This window comes from Drosophila sulfurigaster, chromosome 4, assembly GCF_023558435.1.
Source record: "Drosophila sulfurigaster albostrigata strain 15112-1811.04 chromosome 4, ASM2355843v2, whole genome shotgun sequence".
NCBI classification, from domain to species: domain Eukaryota; kingdom Metazoa; phylum Arthropoda; class Insecta; order Diptera; family Drosophilidae; genus Drosophila; species Drosophila sulfurigaster.
In genome coordinates, this window is record NC_084884.1 from 437998 (window position 1) to 459936 (window position 21939).

Consider the following 21939-nt stretch of genomic DNA (forward strand, 5'->3'; position numbering starts at 1 on the left):
TTGAACTTGTGAATAGTAAGTAATATTCTAATTGAATTTAGGAAATAAATTAATTTATTCCTCTGGTCGAAAAAAATTGGATTGATTAACGAAAATCTAAAAGCAGTCTAAGCTTACTTTTACATACGAATGTAACAATGGCTCCTTTTTAGAATTTAATCAATCGTTTTTTCACGGTAAATTTTTATTACACCAACGTACTTATTTGTATATAAAAACTTGTAATATTGATTACTATTTTTAAAATTGATTAAAAAAACAAATAAAACAGAAAACAATTTACAATTATTAATTAATACTCACATCTTTTCTAAAAGCCATTTCGGTTTGCAATTTGGCTTGCTGAATCGCGCTTCAAATACAACTTTCTTATCTTTTCCTTCCTTTGCGAACTGGTCTATCAGCGGGCTAAGGAATGACTCAACCTTCTATGCTCATTTATCGCGATGTTGTTGTTAATGATTGAATTTATTTGCGTTGTCAAAAATGGGTAAAGAGGTCAAACGACATCAATATTGATATAGGATTACAATTAGCATTCACAATTAAAATAGATGCACACATAAGATCGCCAAATGTGTACTATTTTAAATCATCTCTCTATATATATTTTATTTAATTCTATTTCACTCAAGTAATTTCTAATACTGAGTATGATTACGAACTATGATAATTTTAATAAAATAAATCAGAAGCAAAAATACAAATCAACGCAAAAACAATTTATCATATACATTCATAAAATATTTATAGCAATTAAAATGAGTTGTTTCTTCGAAACAGCAATGATTAATAACTGCTGTTTGTATTACTAATTAAATTTCTTATATTTTCCTCCATTTTTTTTTCGCAATTTATGAAGGAACATTTTAAATATGAATTTCAAAATTGGAAAAAAATTAGTTAATTTCAAAGGATAAATAAACGTTCATTGTATATAATTAATGTACTATATATATCCGTTTGAAATTTTGATAATCATAAGATCATTGTAGACGTCCAATATCAAAACTAACAAAAGGAATTGAAGACAAAATGAAAATATCAACCGAACAATAAAAATATCACTTTACTGTACAATATCCATAATATGAAGAAAATAAATCAATGTGCTCCCAAATCTCAAGTATAGCACAAGCACAGTTAGTCTGTTAAAAACTACAAAATTACATCAGAGTATAAAAAGTCGATGGACGGACAAAGACGCCAAAAACAAGAAAACCTGTTCATCAAAAAAAAATTTTTTTTATTTTTAAATTTTGATTTATAATGAAATAATCTCTGTTATTTGAAATCGCACCTCCTCGCGTCGAAATGGATGCAACGTCGGCCAATCGGGGATCAACTCAGCTAGGGATGGCCTACGAGATGATGGCGCCTGTATCATATTGTACATTATAACGATTAAATATGTTGTTCTTAGTGTTTATAAGTCCCAGAAAGAGAAATTTCATTACCATTTGCCACATCCAAGCAAAAGTATTTACAGTACAACAATATTATGTTTAGGACAACTAGTAAAGATAGTTAAAGAATTTAAGGTAAAATTCGATAACTGGACAAGCCACCGTCCTTTTCTAATTTTTTTAGCTGAGAATCAATATCTTGTCAACTGTCGATATTGGTCTATACCTGTACCTTATTTTTGCATTTTAACATTCAATAGGGTGTGGAGAATTTTAAGAGTGATATAATAATTATATAAAATTATAACAATGATACATTACAATTCAAAGGGCATTTGAAGATTTGCGAGAAATTCTTCGTTTTAATTAGATTTTTATATAATTTTCTACGTTCACTTAACGTTTAAAGAATGCAATTTGCAATCAAAATTTAAAATTACTACAATGTCGTGATGTGCAGTAATTTTGATTAAAATTTTGTTTTGGAAAAAATTGTTAGTTTTGTAAACCATATTTTGTTTCCTTACCCTTTCGACTTTTTAAAGCGGGCAACGGTTTTTCAGTTTCTTTAAGATCGCCCCAATTAGGGTCTTGTTCTTCTTTGTCCCATTTTTGATAACGACGTTTTTAAGCATGGCACGGAAATCCATACCACTTGAATCGGAGACATATAATTGCATCTCCGCGGAGTCCTCACCATGTATATTCGAAACAACAACCTTATATTTGCTTTCATCGTTCGGTTTGCACTTACGCATACACAATGTAATTGTGTTCGTTTGCCCATCCGTTAGGAATTTGTAGCGACCGCCCTCAAGTATTTCACTAACGCCTTTGTAGAATTTAAATGTAGGTGCTGGGTTGCCCTCGACACCAACCGTAAGGTAGGCCGTCGAGTCTGTCAATTTCATGAAACATAACAATGAAACATAGATATATATGTGGGTAAGTATGGGTACAAGCCTCATGCATGAAACAAATTGGTCGTCCTACCAAAAACTAAAACTCGATTGTATTAAAGAAACCCAATTTTTGTTCTTTAAGTAATATATATGTACATCGTTCTGGTAACCAAATTTATATTGATATGATGAAAAATTTTATTTTAAAATGCATAATTGCAAAACAAACTAACCGTAATAGATTTTGCCATTCTAGGAGTTCATAATTCAAAAGCAGTTGAATTTTGTGAGTCACTTTAATTTTGGAATGAAGTTCTACTATCCCTAAACAATTTTTCAGGATTTCAGAAACAGTAATATTTATAAAAGGTTAAAATAAAAGGTTTATTTTAATGTGCAGTGCAATTGCAAGGTCTAAGCTTTGACAATTAAAAAAAAACACCAAATTTATATATTTTGAAGTTCTTAGTTCATAGAAATATTAATTAATATCCCTTAGCTTTGAAAAATTATACACTCTGGCTTTATTATGTTACACTTTAACATCACTACACTTTGCGAATCACTAAATGCTGTGCAGCCTTGGAAAATATGTTAACATGAATTTTAGATTATTATTACTATAAAATAATTGTTGTATGATTATAGCTTTTTTTACTCATTTGAAATAGTTTTTTTTGTATCGATGTACATAAATACATATATTTTCAGTGAAATGGAAGTAAAATTAGTAGTAGCTGGTGGTACTAAAAATAATCTCATGAGTTGTGTACTAATGTACTGTTGCAAAATTAAGAATAACACTACTTTTTAATTTTTTTTTATAAAATAACTAAGGGATAAAAACGTATCCCAATTCCAGCTTTAATACATTAGTAAACAACTATAGTACATAAAAACTAAGTTTTGAAACATTTTCCACTTGGACATTAGTTACATACATTTAAGATAGCATTTATTTTAGGTTGACAACATACCTTCGACCACGGAGTATGACTCCTGTACATCGATAATTGAGGGTGGACCTCCATCACCAACATCACGCAACGGAGTTGAAGGTTTGTTTATAAGGTCTTCCAGGTCTTGAACACTTGGTCTCCGTACATCAATGGAAGGACGTCTCCGCTTTTATTGGACAAGCACAATAACATCACGAACACATAGCAACAAACAAAATTAACAAATATATGTCAGTCGATATTGGTATTCTTGAAGCGTTATGAAGAAAAGTAAACATTAAAGATTAAACCAATTTATGAAATCATTTATATTTTCAATGGAAAATGGAAAACTACAATTCAAAGTATATAATACTTTATTCCGTTATACTTCGGAGTTGTTAAAAACCAAAACACGAAAAATATTAATTTCAAACTACAGATACATACATCAACTACTGAAAAATTTCAAACTTTTACTTAACAGTTATTATGCATGACAAAAGATTGTTTGTTTAATTAGTATATGTGTGTATATGAGCGTTTTACAAAACGTGTAGATTAATTAATTCATTAAGTGCACATTGATATTGAATCAATCTTGTTTTAATATGTGCACGTTTAAAATAAAACCATTTTATAATTTTAATTTTAATTATGTATTACCCAATGATTCTTCAAATTTCAAACAAGTGACTAATAAATTAGTTTACATTGTAAACCCATTTGTAATAATAACACCCTTATAGACCATTACCGCCCCATAAAGTACAGCTGTATTTAGATCACAAGTTCAAGCATAGATAAATAAATGCAAACAAAATACATAATAGAAGAAAATCATAATAATCATAATGTCCGAAACTACACTTTAAAATTTTTATAGTAAAACAAACATTGCAGAACCAGAATAGGTTGCAATATACTAATGATTATGATTAACAACTTTAAAAATATTTTAAAAACTGTATTATTGATTCTAACAAATTTGTAGATAACAGCCATTTGCAGTGGTTATTTAACTTTAGAATTCCTAATTAAAGACAACGAATAATGTATAATATTATTTTACACTACTACTTGATGTACACATAAACGACTTAGAATATATTATTTACAGGAATGTGAGAAGGGCTAGTGCCAGTCACAAGTTTAATTTTAAATTTAAATAAAGTATTGATGTGAATATACAGTCGGATATCTATGTAAATCAATATTTACAAAACCTTCATGGTACGACTATTCTGAATTTAATATAAGTAATCAACACAAACAAAACAAGCGATAACAAATATAAATATATATTTAGACCTGTTTTGTGTCCCCATTTCGCCTGGTCTTTGCTGCTTGTGCTATCGAAACAAAAATAAGTATTTTAATGAATAATTTTCAAAATAATATCAAATATTTAAAAACGACACACCTTTAAAATGCCCTTGAAAGTTAAATAATTATAGAAATGAACAATTTTTATATCCCTTCCTGAAAAGTGTTCGGTAATATTGCTTGCATTTTATACCTCCTCTTTAATTCGAAGTAATAATTAATTTTATTCATTACGCATCTTAATGGGGGTTAAATGTATGTAAAAAGTCTAATTTCAATAAGAAGTAAGAAAGCTACAGTCGAGTGTGTACGACTGTGAAACACCTGCTACCCATTCAATAAAAGCAAAACAGTGCAAAAAGTATTAAACTATATCCACGTAGCAAATGATTGTATACCGAAATTCATATTTCGTCTTCACAATAAACTACTACATACTACCTTGTTTTTTCAAAATCCACAGCAAACTTAATCTGCGTGCAACAACAACAAAGGTGGTGTTTATATCTTTTATAGTCTGTGAGATGTCAGTGTTCCACGGACGGACATGGCATTTTGTGTCGGATGTGCATCGTCTTGCCTGTACCTACATTTATTTTCTGCAGGCACAACTTTATCGAATACTTCTACGCTATGGGTAGCTGGTTAAATTATATTAAATTATTATATTAAAATGTTTTAACATAGTAATAAAGAAAATCAATCAACGAATCATGTGTATGAGTATTCATTCTCGTATTGAGCAACTACGGCTTTTGATATACATACTATATGTATGTAGTTGCATACAAATGAACCTAGCAATTCAAATGGAAGTATTATGCGTAAATATGAAAGCATTTAAAAATAATAATAATTGACTAAATCTACATACTTTGATTTAATGTAATGTAACCAAGGCTGCAAACAGCTTATCGTAATTTTTATTGATTGGATTATACTAGATTGAAACATACTATATTGCCGTAAAGGCGTTGTTCTCCCACCACTCTATAATATATCTAATCATTTATTTGGTGGGAACATCAAAAATCAATATACGTCAATTAAAAGTCTAAAAATACAATAATTGATTATTACATTTTGGTTTGTTTTTGACTGCTTAAGTCTCAAAACCTCTGTAAACAATGTGGCTAGTTTGCAGCCCTAGATGTTGTAGTTAATTTATTGGCATTGGTAATTATTAATTTAATGCAGGTGAACGAATATTTGGAAATTGGATGTCTGATAGAGGTTTCTTTTAAAAAATGGAATCGACCAAAATACTACAACATAAAAAAATGAGGGAAAAAGCACAACTAACTCTCACCTGTCCTTCACCAACCTCGCCTGGCCTCAATAACTGCAATATGGGTGTTTTTAATTAAAATCAATAAAAGGCTGAAGAACATTCATTTTGCGTTTTAACTATTTAACAAGATTGATAGTGATACAATGTTGAATTTACATGGATGATAGTGAAACGTACTGCACATGCCAAAAAGTATTATTTCTATTTCGACCTTTCTATTATATATTTGTTTGTGTAGTAAATAAATATTATTACTAATTGAGATATATTTAATTGTTTGTAATTAATCTATTATATAATTTCTTTCTATTTGTTATCAGTTGTTGAAATTAATAAATTAAAAACTTATATTTTTGAATTAATTAACAGTTTAGTTCTTACGTCTTTACGTTAACACCGAACACGGCCTCGTCTCTACACTCGCGATACACTTAACCAAATGCACCTTCGCAACAAATTTTTTAGTTTAAATGCTCATAACTCATACATAATGTATATTATTGTTAATTTTGTTTTTATATACACATATGTATGATTATAATAATGCGGTTTAGCTGTAGACCATTTTGACCTGCCAGTGGTGCCAATTAACAAGCAGGAGAAATATAAAACAGCGGGAAATATATAAATAGTTCCAGTTGTATCTGTGTAAACAATATCAATAAGTTAAAGAACTTATTAATTCCGATCGACTTTTGTTTTATGCTTTTGAATAAAACCAGCTTGGGCGAAAAATTTAAATTTAAATTTAATTTAATTAAATTTCTTAAATTTTTTTTTAATGATTTAGAAAAATATTTCAGTTATTGCAAAGATATAAATATTTAATAACTTCGAATGTATTTTTAATTTCTTGTTTTAAATATATTTACTCTTTTTTAATTTAAATAGCTTTTTGTTTGCAAAAGTTGTCATCACAACTGTCAATTGAATATATAATTTAATATACTAATGCATAAGATACGTGCAGTCTATTTACGATGCAGTATGTCTCTTTTCTATTATTGTAGTATATGTGGATGATTAAATAATACGCAATGATATGCAAATGTAAATAAAAATCCCACATAATAATGTAATGCATATTTACGCATCTAACAAATCTGGGCATTATATATTTCTTTATTTTTATTTTAGACAAATTTGTGTGAGTTGAAAATTCGTCTATTATTAGAAAATGCAATATGGTATATGTATAAAGTTGAATCGCATATATAATTTAGCCGTAGATAAATCTGGCAATACGAATGTCCAAATCATTCGGAATTAAAAAGTTTTCGAGCAATACCATCTATTTTACGATCGATAAATATGTTTAAACAATTAACCGATAAATGTAAACGTGTAATGTTAATTCCATTTATGTGTATTCACTCATTTCACTTATATAAATGTAATCTAGTATTGGGGTAGCCCTAAACAATTTACTGGAAAGTTGCACGAAATTATTCTAATTATTTTTAGCTTCTAACATTTCAAATAAATTTATAATTACTTAATTGATAAACTAAAATATTACAAATTTTACCTTTTTCAAAATCAGAAATGGTATTATTTTTAATTTATTTAAAACTTATAATTTTGTAAAACTTTACCAAAATTTAACAATAAATAATAGAAAAGAAATGTTCAAATATGAATTTAACCTCGCTATAATTGCAAACGACATAAAACAGAGCTTTTACAAGATAACAAAAAGTTTTTGGATTGTCTTACCCGCGTATCCATAACTTCGCCGGGGCGTAGTTTCTTCTGAATTTGTTTATAAATATATTTATATTTATATATATATGTATATATATAATATATATATATATATATATATGTACGTATATGTACGTGCACATGGGTATGGTGAATATTTATTGCATTGTGTTTATACCAAGTGGAAAATGGGTTTGTTGTTGTAGGTAGGAAGTGCGTTGGATTGTTCGATCGGTTGTAAAGTTGCGATTCACAGACATGTCGAATACAATACAGTTTTTGTTTTGTTGAATCGGATATGTTATATGTATTGGTGTTGTAGTGATTTTTGTTGTTGTTTAGTTTGTGAACATGGTACATAGAAGGGACATAGGAAATATACATGAAATTAGGTACAATTTTGATAACAAGGTGCAATACAATTAAGTACAAGACATTCAATTATTAAACAATGTATACATATTATATATATCAAAATATTGTTCGAAATCTCTTCCTTTGGTTATATAAAATTTATATTGTGATATGTATGTATGTATGTGTTCCCAGGTCGATATTTATTTCTAATTTTTATCTATATAGAATACTATAAAGCAACCGCAGCGTAAAAAAATATTTAACAATCAGTATATCTTAACGATTATTAGAATTTAGTAAGGGTTCTCACTAAATATATTATAATTATACTACTCGGACTATTAATTATTATTAATTATCAATTTTGAATTAGCAAAATTCTTTTGCTATTAATTGAGGTAGTTGTCGGTTGTTTGAAGATGTTATTGTAAGACAAATGTAAGAAATAATAGCAAAAAACAGACAAAAGCAAGAGTTTATTTATATATCTAAGAAAGCAATGACATTTTATAAAAATTTGATATCGTGATCAATCAGTTCAGTTCTAATGTTTTGATCTGAATTATTGTGCAAATTTATTTATTTATTTATTTTCTGCTTTTAAACATGATTTATATATGAAATTTATTACATAGGACTAGTTCATGTTTAATTTTCAAGACGGCCACAACAATACAATTGACATTTAAATCTTTTTAAATCCCTTAGGGTTTGTATTTAATGATTATCTTTTCTACTTATAAAAGAGAGGGAAATGAATAGAGTGATAGGCAGAATTACAGAAGACCGATTCAGGTACAATTACCTTTTTCATTTACTTATACCTGAACTCTGAACATGCCAGTGATGAATGGCTATTTTGATAGAAAAATCTTAGCATATAATATGCATAAAATATAATTATGCGCCTTCAATTTAACTCATGGTCAATTTAAATGTTTGGCAATCTTGCCACGTCAAAAATGTAAAAGAGGTGGCATACTACTTCAAGAGAATGAATTATTCAATATGTAAAAAGACGTTCAAAATTTACCTCGTCATTAATGATTAAGGATGGTCGACGGCCCATGTCGGCGGGAGGAATTAGGGATCCTCGTCTACTCGGTGGCTCTGGAGCAAGTGATGGACGCTTCTCCCGAATTACCTCAATTTTTGGTGGCTCACCGGGCGCAGGAGGCTGCATTCTGGGAACTTTCGTTTTGTCTTCCTGAATAAAAAAAATGAAGGCATAAAATCAAACATTTTGAATTAAAATGAATATTATGATTAGAATACATTTACTTTTTTCTGTAGATTATTTTTTACTTTCCACCATTTTTAAAAATATTTAATAATTTCGGATACACTTGAATTAATATTAAAATTGAATGTTTTTTAAAGGAAATCCAATCAAGCAATTTTCTAAATGACTACTGATACATACCGCAGTAACTGACAATTGAAAGGTCGCCATATTGCTATAAGCTTACAAATTGATCTATGAATGTAGGTACATATGTATGAACGCTTATATACAATATTTCTTTAATTAATTCAGATTGCACAGCAATTACATTGCAAATAGTTTTTGTAATGGATGTTCCGATTATTATTTTTTATTTAATTTTCTTCACGATATACTAGTTTATATGGTTTTATATAAGTATATGGATACATATCTATTATAAACATATAATTCAAACCGTTGGTCAAGAACGACAAGAGCAGACAGATCTCAAACATTTAAATTGCTATATTATATATGTCGAGCAAATTTTGCGCATTAAAATACATATACTTATATATAACATTTTATATATAAGAATGTATATTTGATAAATATATAAAACACAAAAATTAAAAATATATTGGAAATGCTTATGTGTCGGTAGAATTTAATACTCATACGTAGTGTGTGTTTACATACACATACCTCTATTATCTGGATGCCTTTCGTATGTCTTGGGTATTTTAATTTTAACTACCACGAAACATAATTTTTTGTTGAATTCTTTTTTAGTGGAACGAATGATAAAATAAAATATTTAAATATATTGAGTATATATGAAATAGTATTAATATATGCTAGAGTATATGAACAAATATTATTACGTAAATGTATACCTACACCTCTGTCTTGATATTACGCAATCTATGCACATTTTTAGTAAATATATTAAAATTTCTAAATGTATTAAGAATATCTGAATTTTTGTGTATATGAAATATTAATATGTGTATAATTATATACCTATATACATATAATATAATTTTTTAACAACTTGTACATAAGTCGATTCAAAGTATAACAGAGACATTGAAGTTTTATATATAGTATAGATGAGATATTTAATGAAAAAAGGAAATCAAGTGAAATTATTTCAGTCGCTAAGTGTATTTTAAGCCCTTACCTTCAAGCTGTCAGCAGGCACTTGAACGTCAGGTTGCTTGTCCGGAGTGTTAATGACTGTTATGGGCTTCTCAGGTTTCGGTTTAACTTTTTCAATTTCCACACATTCATAATTATCTAACTCAGGTCGTTCATTATTATCCACAATGGTTGGTATAGGTTCAGGTTTTTAAATCAGATATTTTCGCTTTGGTTGCATTCGTGGGAGTTAATTGTTCCGTCACATGAGCCTTTTTTTGTGTGGGTGAATATGGGACTTTTATTATTGATGAATAATTTTCGTATTTAAATATTATGAATCATATACAAAAGTTAACATACATATGAACATTATTCAAAACAGATTTTTTCCGCATCTTATCAATTTATTCATTCAAATAATTTGAATCGTATTATTTTTTTCGAAATTTTATTTGGATTATTACAACAATAATAAATTTAATAATATGTTCAATAAGTAAAAAAATGGGCGACACATTCCCATATTTCTATTTTCAAAGGTAAATTGAAAAGTATGAACATATAAGCTACTTTTGTATACGCATAAATGCAAAGATTGTTTTTTTACAGAATTCTAAAAAAGGTACGTATAAAATTAGGCTAAGCACATAAAGTTCCAAAGAATAAAGAGCTAAAAAGCGAGTAAGAAAATTTAATATAGAATAAAGCACACAAAGATATTAAGAAGTAGGAAAAAGATGTTGAAAAAGTAGAAGAAGTAGAGTAAACATTCGGAGGCTATGACCTCCTCCTTTATTTACAAAAATGGGAAATTATTCGCAAGAAAAAATAGAAAAGATTTTATAGTATACATCTGCATATGTAGAAATTTGAATTAGATAGGATAATATTGTAAATCTCAAGTACCATTTTACCTTAAGTAATTCTTTAGCTTGCTGGGGCTGAACTATTTCTTTAGCGTCCTTTACTACAGGTTTTAAAACTATTCCAAGAAAAGACTCGTTCTGAATGGGTTCCTTAGTCATTAAGCTTCGGATAGAGGAACGACGTCGTTGTTTTACAATATCCATCACAGATGGGTTATTTTCCTAAGAGGTTGGTTTTAATGCCGCATTATACGAGTTACTTAAAACAAAACCTTTTCAAACTTCAATGAGTCTCCCAATAGGGTTTAATTACATTAAAATGAGATCAGTAGGGCAGCATATTTATACATTTTTAAGATATACAGGGGTGCACAGGTTTTACTTTTTATTTTCGTTATGGGACCAAAACCGACATCTTTGTTTTTAGGTGCTCCGGATTTCACCACTTTTTGGTCATCGTCATGCTATCATTTCTTACTGCTGAAACAGCTGACTTGTGTTTGTTGTTTTCTCTTTTCCGCAAAAGAGTTTTATACCTTACTTTAAAAAACAGTTGAACGGCAATTAGCTATTTCCCGCAGAAAGGGAATGCCACCCTTTTAACCGATTTCATTCCTCTGATTTCAACTACTTTTTAAGGCACTTTTGCATTTAAGTAATACAATTTTTTTAACAGTATATTTTTCACAACTTCACCAAAATAAGTGCCATCCGCTTTAATTTAAAGGTATTTTATATTTGATTTTTTTCGTTCCACAAAAATACGACAGCTTTGGCGATAATTCATGTGACGGATTTATTGGTCGCTGACCAAAACGAAAATTGGTGTTGTCGACGGCAACATTTTATTTCCAAATTTGAGGTGGGGTCAGAAATAAGTTGTGAAAAAATAATTTCATTCTTTGATTCAAGTATTTTTGAAAATGGGTAGCGGGTATCCCACAATCGAGCACACTCGACTATAGTCTTACTTATTATAGGATTTTTACGGGAGAATTACTTCTTACCTTTTTTCCTTTTTCGGCGCGTTCTATTGGGTTATCCGTCTTTTATTGTGTAAGATATATGAATAAGGAGAGATCAAGACCATGTTAGAAAAAAATTTTGTTTTTGAATTTAGTATGAATTTAGACATAGATTTTGAACATATAATGTTTATTACCGAAATCTTACCTTTGGTTCGACAATTACGGGTTTAAGTGTTGTGCCGTCTCTAATATCCTCCTCAACCGGAAGTTTACCTTTGCCAATTTTAATACCTTTTGGTTGTTCCAATTCTTCTTCTATAATTTTATTTTTCTGCAATGCAACACAAAGAGAAGCATAAACAAACACGTAGACATTATCAATAAAACACTAATAACAATTACAATAGTGAACTAACGAGGCGCTACAGTTGGATGGAGGTTTTTTTTCGGAAAATGTATGTGATAGGTAGAATAAGGTTTTAATACACTTCTACCCTATGGTTAAAAATTTATGTTGAGCATAGTTAATTCCAATTTAAAACAAGTAAGAAAGCTACAGTCGAGTGTGCTCGACTGTGAGATACCCGCTACCATTTTTAATAAAGGCAAAATATTGCGGTATCATTTTCAAAATATACCGAATATACTGTCATAATACTAAAAATATACCAAATTGTATATTTGGTATATCGATATAGTACACCATTCAAAATATACCATAGACGGTACAATGTACCAGATTGTCGGCCAAAGCAACTTAGACCCCTAGTAAGTAAGCGCTTTTGCCCATACAAAAGTATTTCTTTAATAACTTCCACAACTTCCACTACTATAGTATTTATTGTATGTGACAAAATTCGCAACGCTAGCTTTAAAATTGCGCTTGTTAGTCGATTTTTTTGATTTGCGGGGCGGAAGTGGGCGTGGCAAAAATTTGAAATAAACTTGATCTGCGTGCAAACATAGCAAATGCTGTCAAAAAATTATAGTTCTATCTCTTATAGTCTCTGAGATCCAGTTTTTCATACGGACAGACACACAGACGGACATGGCTATATCGTCTCGGCTGTTGACGCTGATCAAGAATATATATACTTTATAGGGTCGGAGATGCCTCCTTCTGCCTGTAACATACATTTCCTGCCGGCACAAAGTTATAATACCCTTCTACCCTATGGGTAGCGGGTATAAAGATTCCAGCTGATGTCTGAGCACTTGAGTCTAGGGCTATTGCCACCACTGAGTAGAAAATAATTTTTTGAGTGTTTTCTTACAAAGCCGTAGAAATTATATTAGGCTTGGAAAATTTTAATTATGTTTGCAGTTTATGTGCTTACCTTAGCAAGCCCATTATTTTGCTGCGCCGTTTCTGCTTGCTTAATGGGTAGTTCTAAAACAGGTTTTTCCATTTTATTGGGTATTTCAAGATCACGTGCAAAATCAGTGGGTTTGAATTCCGATTTTTCGTATTTTTCAAGGGTTGGACGTTCGTAATCTGGAATTTCTGGGAGCTCTTCGTACTTTGGTTTTGCTTTAGGTTTGGCTTTGGCCTTTGGTTTAGTTTCAGGCTTCACTTCCTCTTTTGGCTGTGCAATCGATGTTTTTCGTAACTTTGGTAGTTCCTCGACTGGTTTTTGCTCCTCTACCGTCTATTTTATATATATGAAGACAAACACGACATTGAAATGGGTTGTTAATCATACGTTTACATAAGTATATTAGTTTTGTGTCAAATTACAAAATTGATTAGTAACTTAAGTTTTCTTATTTAGGAATTTATGTATATATTTTTCCCAGCAATAAGACAGCTTACCTCAACTGTTAATAAATCTATCTAAACATATATTAGGTATACATATTTAGATACATGAATAGATTTTAAAAGATAGATAGATTTCTAAACTTTAAAGAAAAGGTTTTTTGTTAAGTACTAAATAGCTAAACGCATGTTATTATAAAATAAATATATTTAGAAATATATATAAATTAAAGTATTAAAAATAAATGATGAGGTGGTACGTAGTTTGTACATTATATACATATATAGTATGTATATGTATATGTATATATACATATGTAGTATGTATATGTATATATACATATTTAAAAAAATATATCACATAAATTGCAGTTTAGCAGAAGAAATAGAAAGAAGAAGAAAGATGAAAGTTTAGTTTAGAAAATCGAAGAGCGGCTTATAGGAGCGATGTTCCATTTTTCAAATACCGTTCATCGCTCACCTTTGAAATTGGACGTTTCCCCGCTGGTTTCAACTTCGGAATTTCTTCTTTTATGGCTTGAGGATTACTGTTGGCTTCAATTTTGTTGTTGTGAACAACAACTTCCTATATCGGAATATACATCTCGGCTTATAATAATATATTCGATTTCTTATAACTATACATAAATAACTTGTTTTGTCAAATCACTCTCAGAAATATACTAATATTAAATAACATATATTACGAGAATAATATAAATGTATATTGTAAATAAACGTACATTTTTTTTTGTAATTTGTAATTTTGAGTAATGATACAAACTTGTAAACTACATTTTTATTGAAATATAACTCGCAAACCACATAAATTATATACGTACCTCCAATGCTTTTTCTCCACAATAGAAGTACGCCTCGACTCAGATGCGAAACTCTCCTCCTTGGAAAACATAAAAACAAACTCTTCATAAAATGCGAGAAATACATACATATATGTATTTGAAAACTGTAATATGTGCTCTAAACTATAGACATTATTCACACACCACTCACTAAACTTAAAAGTTTTTTCCCTCTTAACAAGAAAGGTACAATTAAGTGTGTTTGAATGATACCCATTTAAAAAATATGTTTCTTTTATCGGTATACTACAACAAGATATGCGATGGAGTTAAAATATATATTCCACGTTTGTAGAAAAAATATTCACTCAAGCTTCAAATATTTATTGTAAACAGGCTATAAAATACATATTTCTGTTATTTAAAAAAGTTGGAGTTATAAGTAAACTCGTGTTTGCTACCCAAAAACCTGCTTGTCATGTGCACTCTATGGAAACGTATTACAAATTTTTGCACATAGTACATGCCGATCATATTAAATCAATACGCTCTTACCAAAAGTGAAGATCTTCTTGATGAAACTGAGGAATCGTCTTCGTGTGCCTTTGCTATTGACTTTCGACGTACCTCAGATTTGGATTCTTCTTTAACAGATACAACACTGGCCTGACCATACAAATATGTAAACAAAACGAAGATATTAAAATGAATAATGGGGTTTGTTAAAATTTAATTTTCCATTGAAGATAATTTCTAACTTTATGAAACGTATGTTTGTGTGGCATGTGTATTATAATATGTACATACCATGACGTAGTTTATTTGCTTTAAATATTGACCTTAAATAAATTACATGAAAATGTTCATTTCGGCGAAGTATTGCAATATTTTTCGCGCTAAGAGTTTTGCTTTTGTATTAAAAATATTATGTTATATACACAACTGCCAAGTAATTCCACTTACATATGTAACTAAACTTAATACAAATATTCAATAATCATTATGATTGTTCAGACAGTTAATACAAACAGACATTTACTGGAATTTGTGAGTTAGGAAATTCAACAAAATAATTTTTCCATCTATTTAAGGTCACTTGTCTGCATTTTAAGCTAAATATGTATCCGAACGTTTCATTCAATTTTTTTTTAATATTTCTTATTATAATTTAAATTATCATTAATAACTTACCTTGCGTTCAATTTTCTTCAGGGCCACTTGTTCAGAAGATTCTTGCTATAATGCATGAAAATATATATTAATTAATTTTGCATTAAAACAATTATCTTCGTTAGTTTTAATATACAATGTTAATAATATGTTAATATTTTATATTTAAATAATATTGTAAATTGTTTCCATGCAGTTTAGGAAAATAAAATTTGTATAAGTTTTTGTTGTCGATTGTATTAAATTTCGGCGAATAATATCTTCATTTTGGTTGTCACGTTTTAAAAAATCCTTACCTCAGGAGATCGACCTGCAAAATTATCATTTTGTTTCACAGTGAAATCGGAATCTTTTTTATTTTGTTTCTTTTTGATTCTTCATTCAAAACTGGCTTATTTTTAACAGAATCTAGGTCATCGACATTAATATCGAGTGATTTTTGAACTTCGCTGCTAGATTTGTCTTTTGGAACTGCTTTTTCTTCTTTTATATTTTTATCCACAATTTTTTTTGTTTTGCGGGATGCATATTCTCTTCCAGCGAAGTATCGTTGTTTGGTTCTTTTACGTCTTTTTATCATCTAAAGATATAATTTTATTTCTATCTGATGATGCTTCATCTGAAGATTTTAATATTTTCGAGTCGGGTTTTTGAGCATTTTCCTTTTCGTCTTCAGCTTTGTTTTCGTCTTCTCTTGATTTAATTGGTGTTTTCTGTTCTGTATTTTTGATTACATGTTTTAAAGGATCTTCAATTTCATTACTTTCGCTCTTAATATCATGTGCCGCATTGTCATCTTTCTTTTTCTGTTTCGATTTATCTTTGATTTCTTCGTCTTGATTTTCTTTTATGACTTCTTCATTCTATTTTTGTTTTTGTTTTTGTGTGTTTGTAAGTTTTTTTGTTATTGACAAGTTCATAGAAAGAAAAATGGTTAGTTTAAGAACATGGAATTTATGTAAGTTATTCATATACTACATACATATATGTGTATGCATTGCTCTCAATAAAAAAAATATATTAAAAATGAAAGCTATAATGCGCTCAATATAATATATCTTCTGCTGTTCCCATTGCAAAACAACTCAATAATCTAATTTATTAGCCCTCTACCTAAAAAGGACCGAGCTAAGTCGGTCTTATTTGATAAAAAGTATTACTTACAAGTCTTATTACTTCCCAAACAAAGCTGATTCTTCGCTTATATAACATTTTAGATAAAATGTGTGCGTTAAGGCCTTAAGACTTATTTGTAATTTCGTCTAAATAGTTTTTCAATGTTATTTACCTATTATTTATTTTCGTAAATATGAAACTACCATATAGAAATACTAATTAATGAGTTCCAAAATAGCCCATGACTGTACTGTATTTTTAACTTCAAACAAATAGAAGAATTAGGATTACGACATTGTTTTTGTTTTGTTTATTAGTAACAAATAATATTTACTTAGTTTTACAGAAATAGAGATCGAAAACAGAATAGGGAATAATTCGAGAGCAAAATTTCAGATTGAAAGAGGAGAGAAAATGTTATCAGATTTTAGACCTATTAACTGTGTTTCATTATATCTGATAGAGGTTTTTAAACAATGACAAGAGAAAATAATAAATAATCAAATTTCTATGAAAGTGCTTATTGCAAACCTCTTCACATAAAGCATATTTAACTGGGGCTAATTTCACACCAAAGATGGTTTTCTGTTCGTTATTCGGTAGAACAATATCCGGTGGATGAAGCAGAAGCTTATGATGTTTGGTTTTGGCATCTTGTACAAAGTGACTCCCGACTGTTGGCGAAATAGTTAGTTCTACTGTTAAAAATTAAAAACTTAAAACCTTTCCGGAAGGGAAGTGCGTGCAAGGAGAATAAATTGTCTCATTTAAGTGAAAGCTGACTGACAGCTATATTTAATTTGAATTAGGAACTTGGAAAAATATAGTACTGCTAAATGGAAATTTAATGACCAAAATTATAAACTTTATAATGTATTGAACTAACCGTTGTGGAAATATCAGAAGTTTTCTTTTGAAGTTTAGATGAAGTTTGCAAATGAAATTCCTCTTGTTTTTCCAAACTTGAATACAGTTCTTGCGATTTTTCTACCACTATTTTTTTATCAGTCTGTTGAATTATTTGATTCTCTGTTGAAATCTGAATAGCCTGTTCTTCAATCTGAACCTTTTGTACTTGAACAGATTCTTTTCGATTTTTTCCTTCGCCACCGATATTTTTGTCATCAAATGTTTTATTTACCTTTGTTTTCTTTTCGGTTTCTCCTTCCTTTTCCTGTTCAACCTTTTCATCTTTCTTTTGCTCTTCTTTTCCACAGTAATTTTGCAAGAGGACTCATCCTTGCCAGCCTCATTGACGACAACGACCTTATAATTTGATGTATTCTCTGTTTTCGCTGAACTAAAAGTCAATCTGGCAGTCGTGCCATCAAATGTTGTTGTAATATCCTTTGTTTCACGAATAAGAGTGCTTCCTTTATACCACTCTACTTTGCATTTGCGATCAGATTGCTTTAGACTTATCAAAAGTTCAAATGTATTTGTTTCAGTTATTTTTTGATCAACAAGTTTACGGGTAATTTGCGGTTTTGTTGGTTTACGCTCTTCCTCTGGAATGTCAACTAGATTGACCACTTGGGATACAGCCTCGCCCTTTTCATTGCTTGCCACCAATTTGTATGCTCCTTTATCACTATCTTCGACTTCATTTATTTCAAGCTTCACTGCGAATTCACCTTCTTTCGTTTTTTCAATTAGATACACATGTCGTTTGCTTTCTTGAACCGTATTGCTTTCCTTGTACCATGTACATTTTGGTTCGAATTTGGAAGCAACTGTGCATTCAATGACAACAGTTCGTTTTTATTATTTTAATGATTTTAGGTTTGTCCTTTATGACAGGAACAACTGCAAGAAAATCACAATTAAAGGCAAGGTTAGGCATTTCCATAGGTAAATATACATATTTATTTAATTCGACGTTGACGTACTAATAGCAATACCATCAAGTGGCCCAGCGATACCAAACAGAACAAAATAAATTTGTGAACAGCATGCATTAATCGAAAACCGCGAATAAATATTAAAAGACGATGGACAGCTAATAAATACACTAGTAAAACTACATTAATATGAAAGCAAACTATGTTAAGATACCCGATAAATATGCTAATAATAAGGTTTTAAGCAGAGGAGATTTTCTGGAGCAAACTACGTTATTGAGATTATTATAATTCACACACAGACTACGGAAGGGATTATGGCAAGCAAAGTTAGTAGTTAGTAGAAAATTTCTAGTGATCCTGACCGGAACCGCAAAACTAATTTTACTTAACAGCTCCAAAGATTCTATGTCCCCATTAATTAGTCTCTGTATGAAAATAGCACCTTGCATAGTTCTACGGTCAGAAAGAGCAGAAAGGTTTAGTAATAAAAGTCTACTACGATAAGGTGGTAATCTAATATTATTGCTCCAATTTAAACTATGAAGAGCTAATATCACAAATAGTTTCTTCACCGACTCAATCCTATCTTGATAAACCCTATACTGGGAATTCCAGACAAGAGATCTTAGATCTTAGTAGTGTAGGGATCGTTGAATTCTTTCGACCAGCGTTTTATAAATCCCAGTACACCCATGGCCATATTTACAACAGACAGAATATGTTTATCAAATTTTAGTTTTGCATTAAGCAGAACACCTAAGTCATTCACAGACTTAATTCGCTCTAAAGGACTATCATATAAAACATAGTTGTTTACCTGGGTAGAACCGTTACATAAGGTTGCAATTGAGATGTAACATATTTACTCTGCACCAAGATTCTAGACGATCAAAGTCACATTGCAACAGCGAGCTCGCGTCATCAGCGTACATAAGTACACGGGAATGCTCTATAACAGAACGAAGATCATTTATGGACAAAGTGAACAATAGAGGACCCAAATGACTACCCTGGAAATCACAAGACACTTCTTGTGGACACATTTAGATACAAAGCCATTATAAAAACATTCTGTATTCTATTGAAAGGTATGAGGAGATCTACTCAATTAGGCTATGAGGAAACCCTAAAAGATTAAGTTTATACAGTAAGAGGTGATGATTTACTGAGTCAAAAGCCTTACTACTTACACTTTCACAAACCCATGTTGGTAAGGTGAAATTATAAATTTACACAGATGTTGCAGTTGAGAAGTTATGATCTTTTCAAATGCTTTCGGACTTTAGTTTTGTTCCTTTTTTTTTAAATAGGTATAATATAAGATTTTTCCAGATTTTTGGCAAAAGGGCATGATTTAACGGATAATTCAAACAATTTAAGAAGCGGTTTACAGATACTACTGTAAAGTCTCGACTTACGATTTTTAAATTCGATAATTTCTTAGTAAACCATAACGGTTTATCAGACAAATGTGGAATTCTTGAAAGTTGCGACCAGTCAGCTTGAGATATAAGCAGGGCAAGTTTCTCAAAATCGGTTTTCCGAAAACAACGAGAACGCTCACCACAACGTACACTAGACTCGGACGCAATATATGGCAACTCCAACATAATTTCCAAAGTGGGATGGTAAGGGTCTTCAGGCGAAGATATAGGAGATGTTTTCGATAGAGAACAGGAATCTGGGTCTAAAACAAAAATAAGGTCCAGAGACGTGTTTAAACAATTTGGAATACCATTAATCTGAGACAATGATACTCCGAAAAGACTATCGATAAAAACATGGGATGTAGAGGGCACAGTCCATTAAAATTCTTGGCGGATGCCATTAGATACCAGCAATATTAAAATCGCCAAGGGCTATAAGTAATCACAATCAGAAAGCATGTTAGAAATGTTATTAATTAAAGAAAAATAAGCTAAATACAGAGCATCATCTGAAATATTGAGAAGAAAACTGCAGAATTTAAATTATTGTATCATTATTTAGTGGATGCGGCAGTCGGGTCTTATTTGCTTTGGTTAACAATATTGTTGTTTACTTTTGGTATAATTTAAATGCAATCAATAGTATATCGATATACCAAATGTAGGCTTAGATGTAGTTTTTAGACTTTTTTCAAGCACACTCGATTGTAGCTTCCTTACTTGATTTCTATTTCAATACTTACTTTCAATATTCAGAGTGAGATTCGCATTCAGTTCTCCCAATGTATTTTTAATGTTGCATTTATACAATCCCGAGTCCTCCAACTGCGGGTCAAGTAATTCCAATTTAATGTAGTACTGATCACCTCGCTGTTCCATGGACATTTTCAGTTTATTGGATTCCTGAATAACATCTCCATTGCGGAACCAAATAACATCTGGCTTTGGATCAGCCTTGACTTTGCACTCCATAATGACAAGTTTACCATTATTTTCGGATATAATGCGGGCTTTTCAATAAATGTTGGGCCTTCACCTTCGGGCTCAGGCTCTGCTTCAATATTTAAATTCAAATTCGCATTTGATTCACCGAAATCATTTTTACATTGCACCGGTAGGTACCACCGTCAGTTGCTCCGGGATCCTATAGTTTTTAAAATCAGTAACATAAAATTTAATCAAAATTAATTATAACGTGCATACCTTAATTTCCAAAGTCAATTCATAAATATCTTCGGAAATTATCGTGCTGTTGATTTTAATTTTTTACTTTTGTGACAAGCTCTTGTCCTCTGTACCACGTTACTGTTGGTTCAGGCTTTGCTTTGCATTTACACTTCATTGTTATTAAAGTGCCAGTCTCATTTGGTATTATCCTAGGCTTCTCGATGAAGGACGGCGCAAAACCATTTGCATCATTCGCACCTACAATAACATAATAAAACAATATAATCTTTACGTTCAAATCGATCAATTTATTTTTGTTCAAAAATATATTCTAAAAAATGAAACTAAATAAGTATTATTGCATTATTGCAAAAATTTACCAAAAAATCATGGACGATTATTAGTCATTTATTAAGCATGTAAAAAAAGTTGTTGATTTTTAATTAAAAAGTAAAAGGATAAAAAAATAGAGTTAAAAAGAATTGTAAAGCTTGCTGCGAGTTTTTGTTATACTAAGTGAGTTGGCCGTTATACTAAGCAAATTA

General features: G+C 30.2%; 1 protein-coding gene across 1 annotated transcript in view; it reads right to left on the bottom strand.

Annotated features, from left to right (window-relative positions):
* Positions 1 to 21939, bottom strand: part of LOC133846953 (twitchin) — a 64141-nt gene that overhangs the window by 31747 nt on the left and 10455 nt on the right. The window contains 11 exon segments of the mRNA XM_062281665.1: positions 300 to 428; positions 8958 to 9131; positions 15862 to 15906; positions 18098 to 18166; positions 18169 to 18718; positions 18720 to 18762; positions 20971 to 21234; positions 21237 to 21332; positions 21335 to 21371; positions 21431 to 21503; positions 21505 to 21652. Of these exon segments, the coding sequence (XP_062137649.1) occupies positions 300 to 428; positions 8958 to 9131; positions 15862 to 15906; positions 18098 to 18166; positions 18169 to 18718; positions 18720 to 18762; positions 20971 to 21234; positions 21237 to 21332; positions 21335 to 21371; positions 21431 to 21503; positions 21505 to 21652 (1628 nt within the window).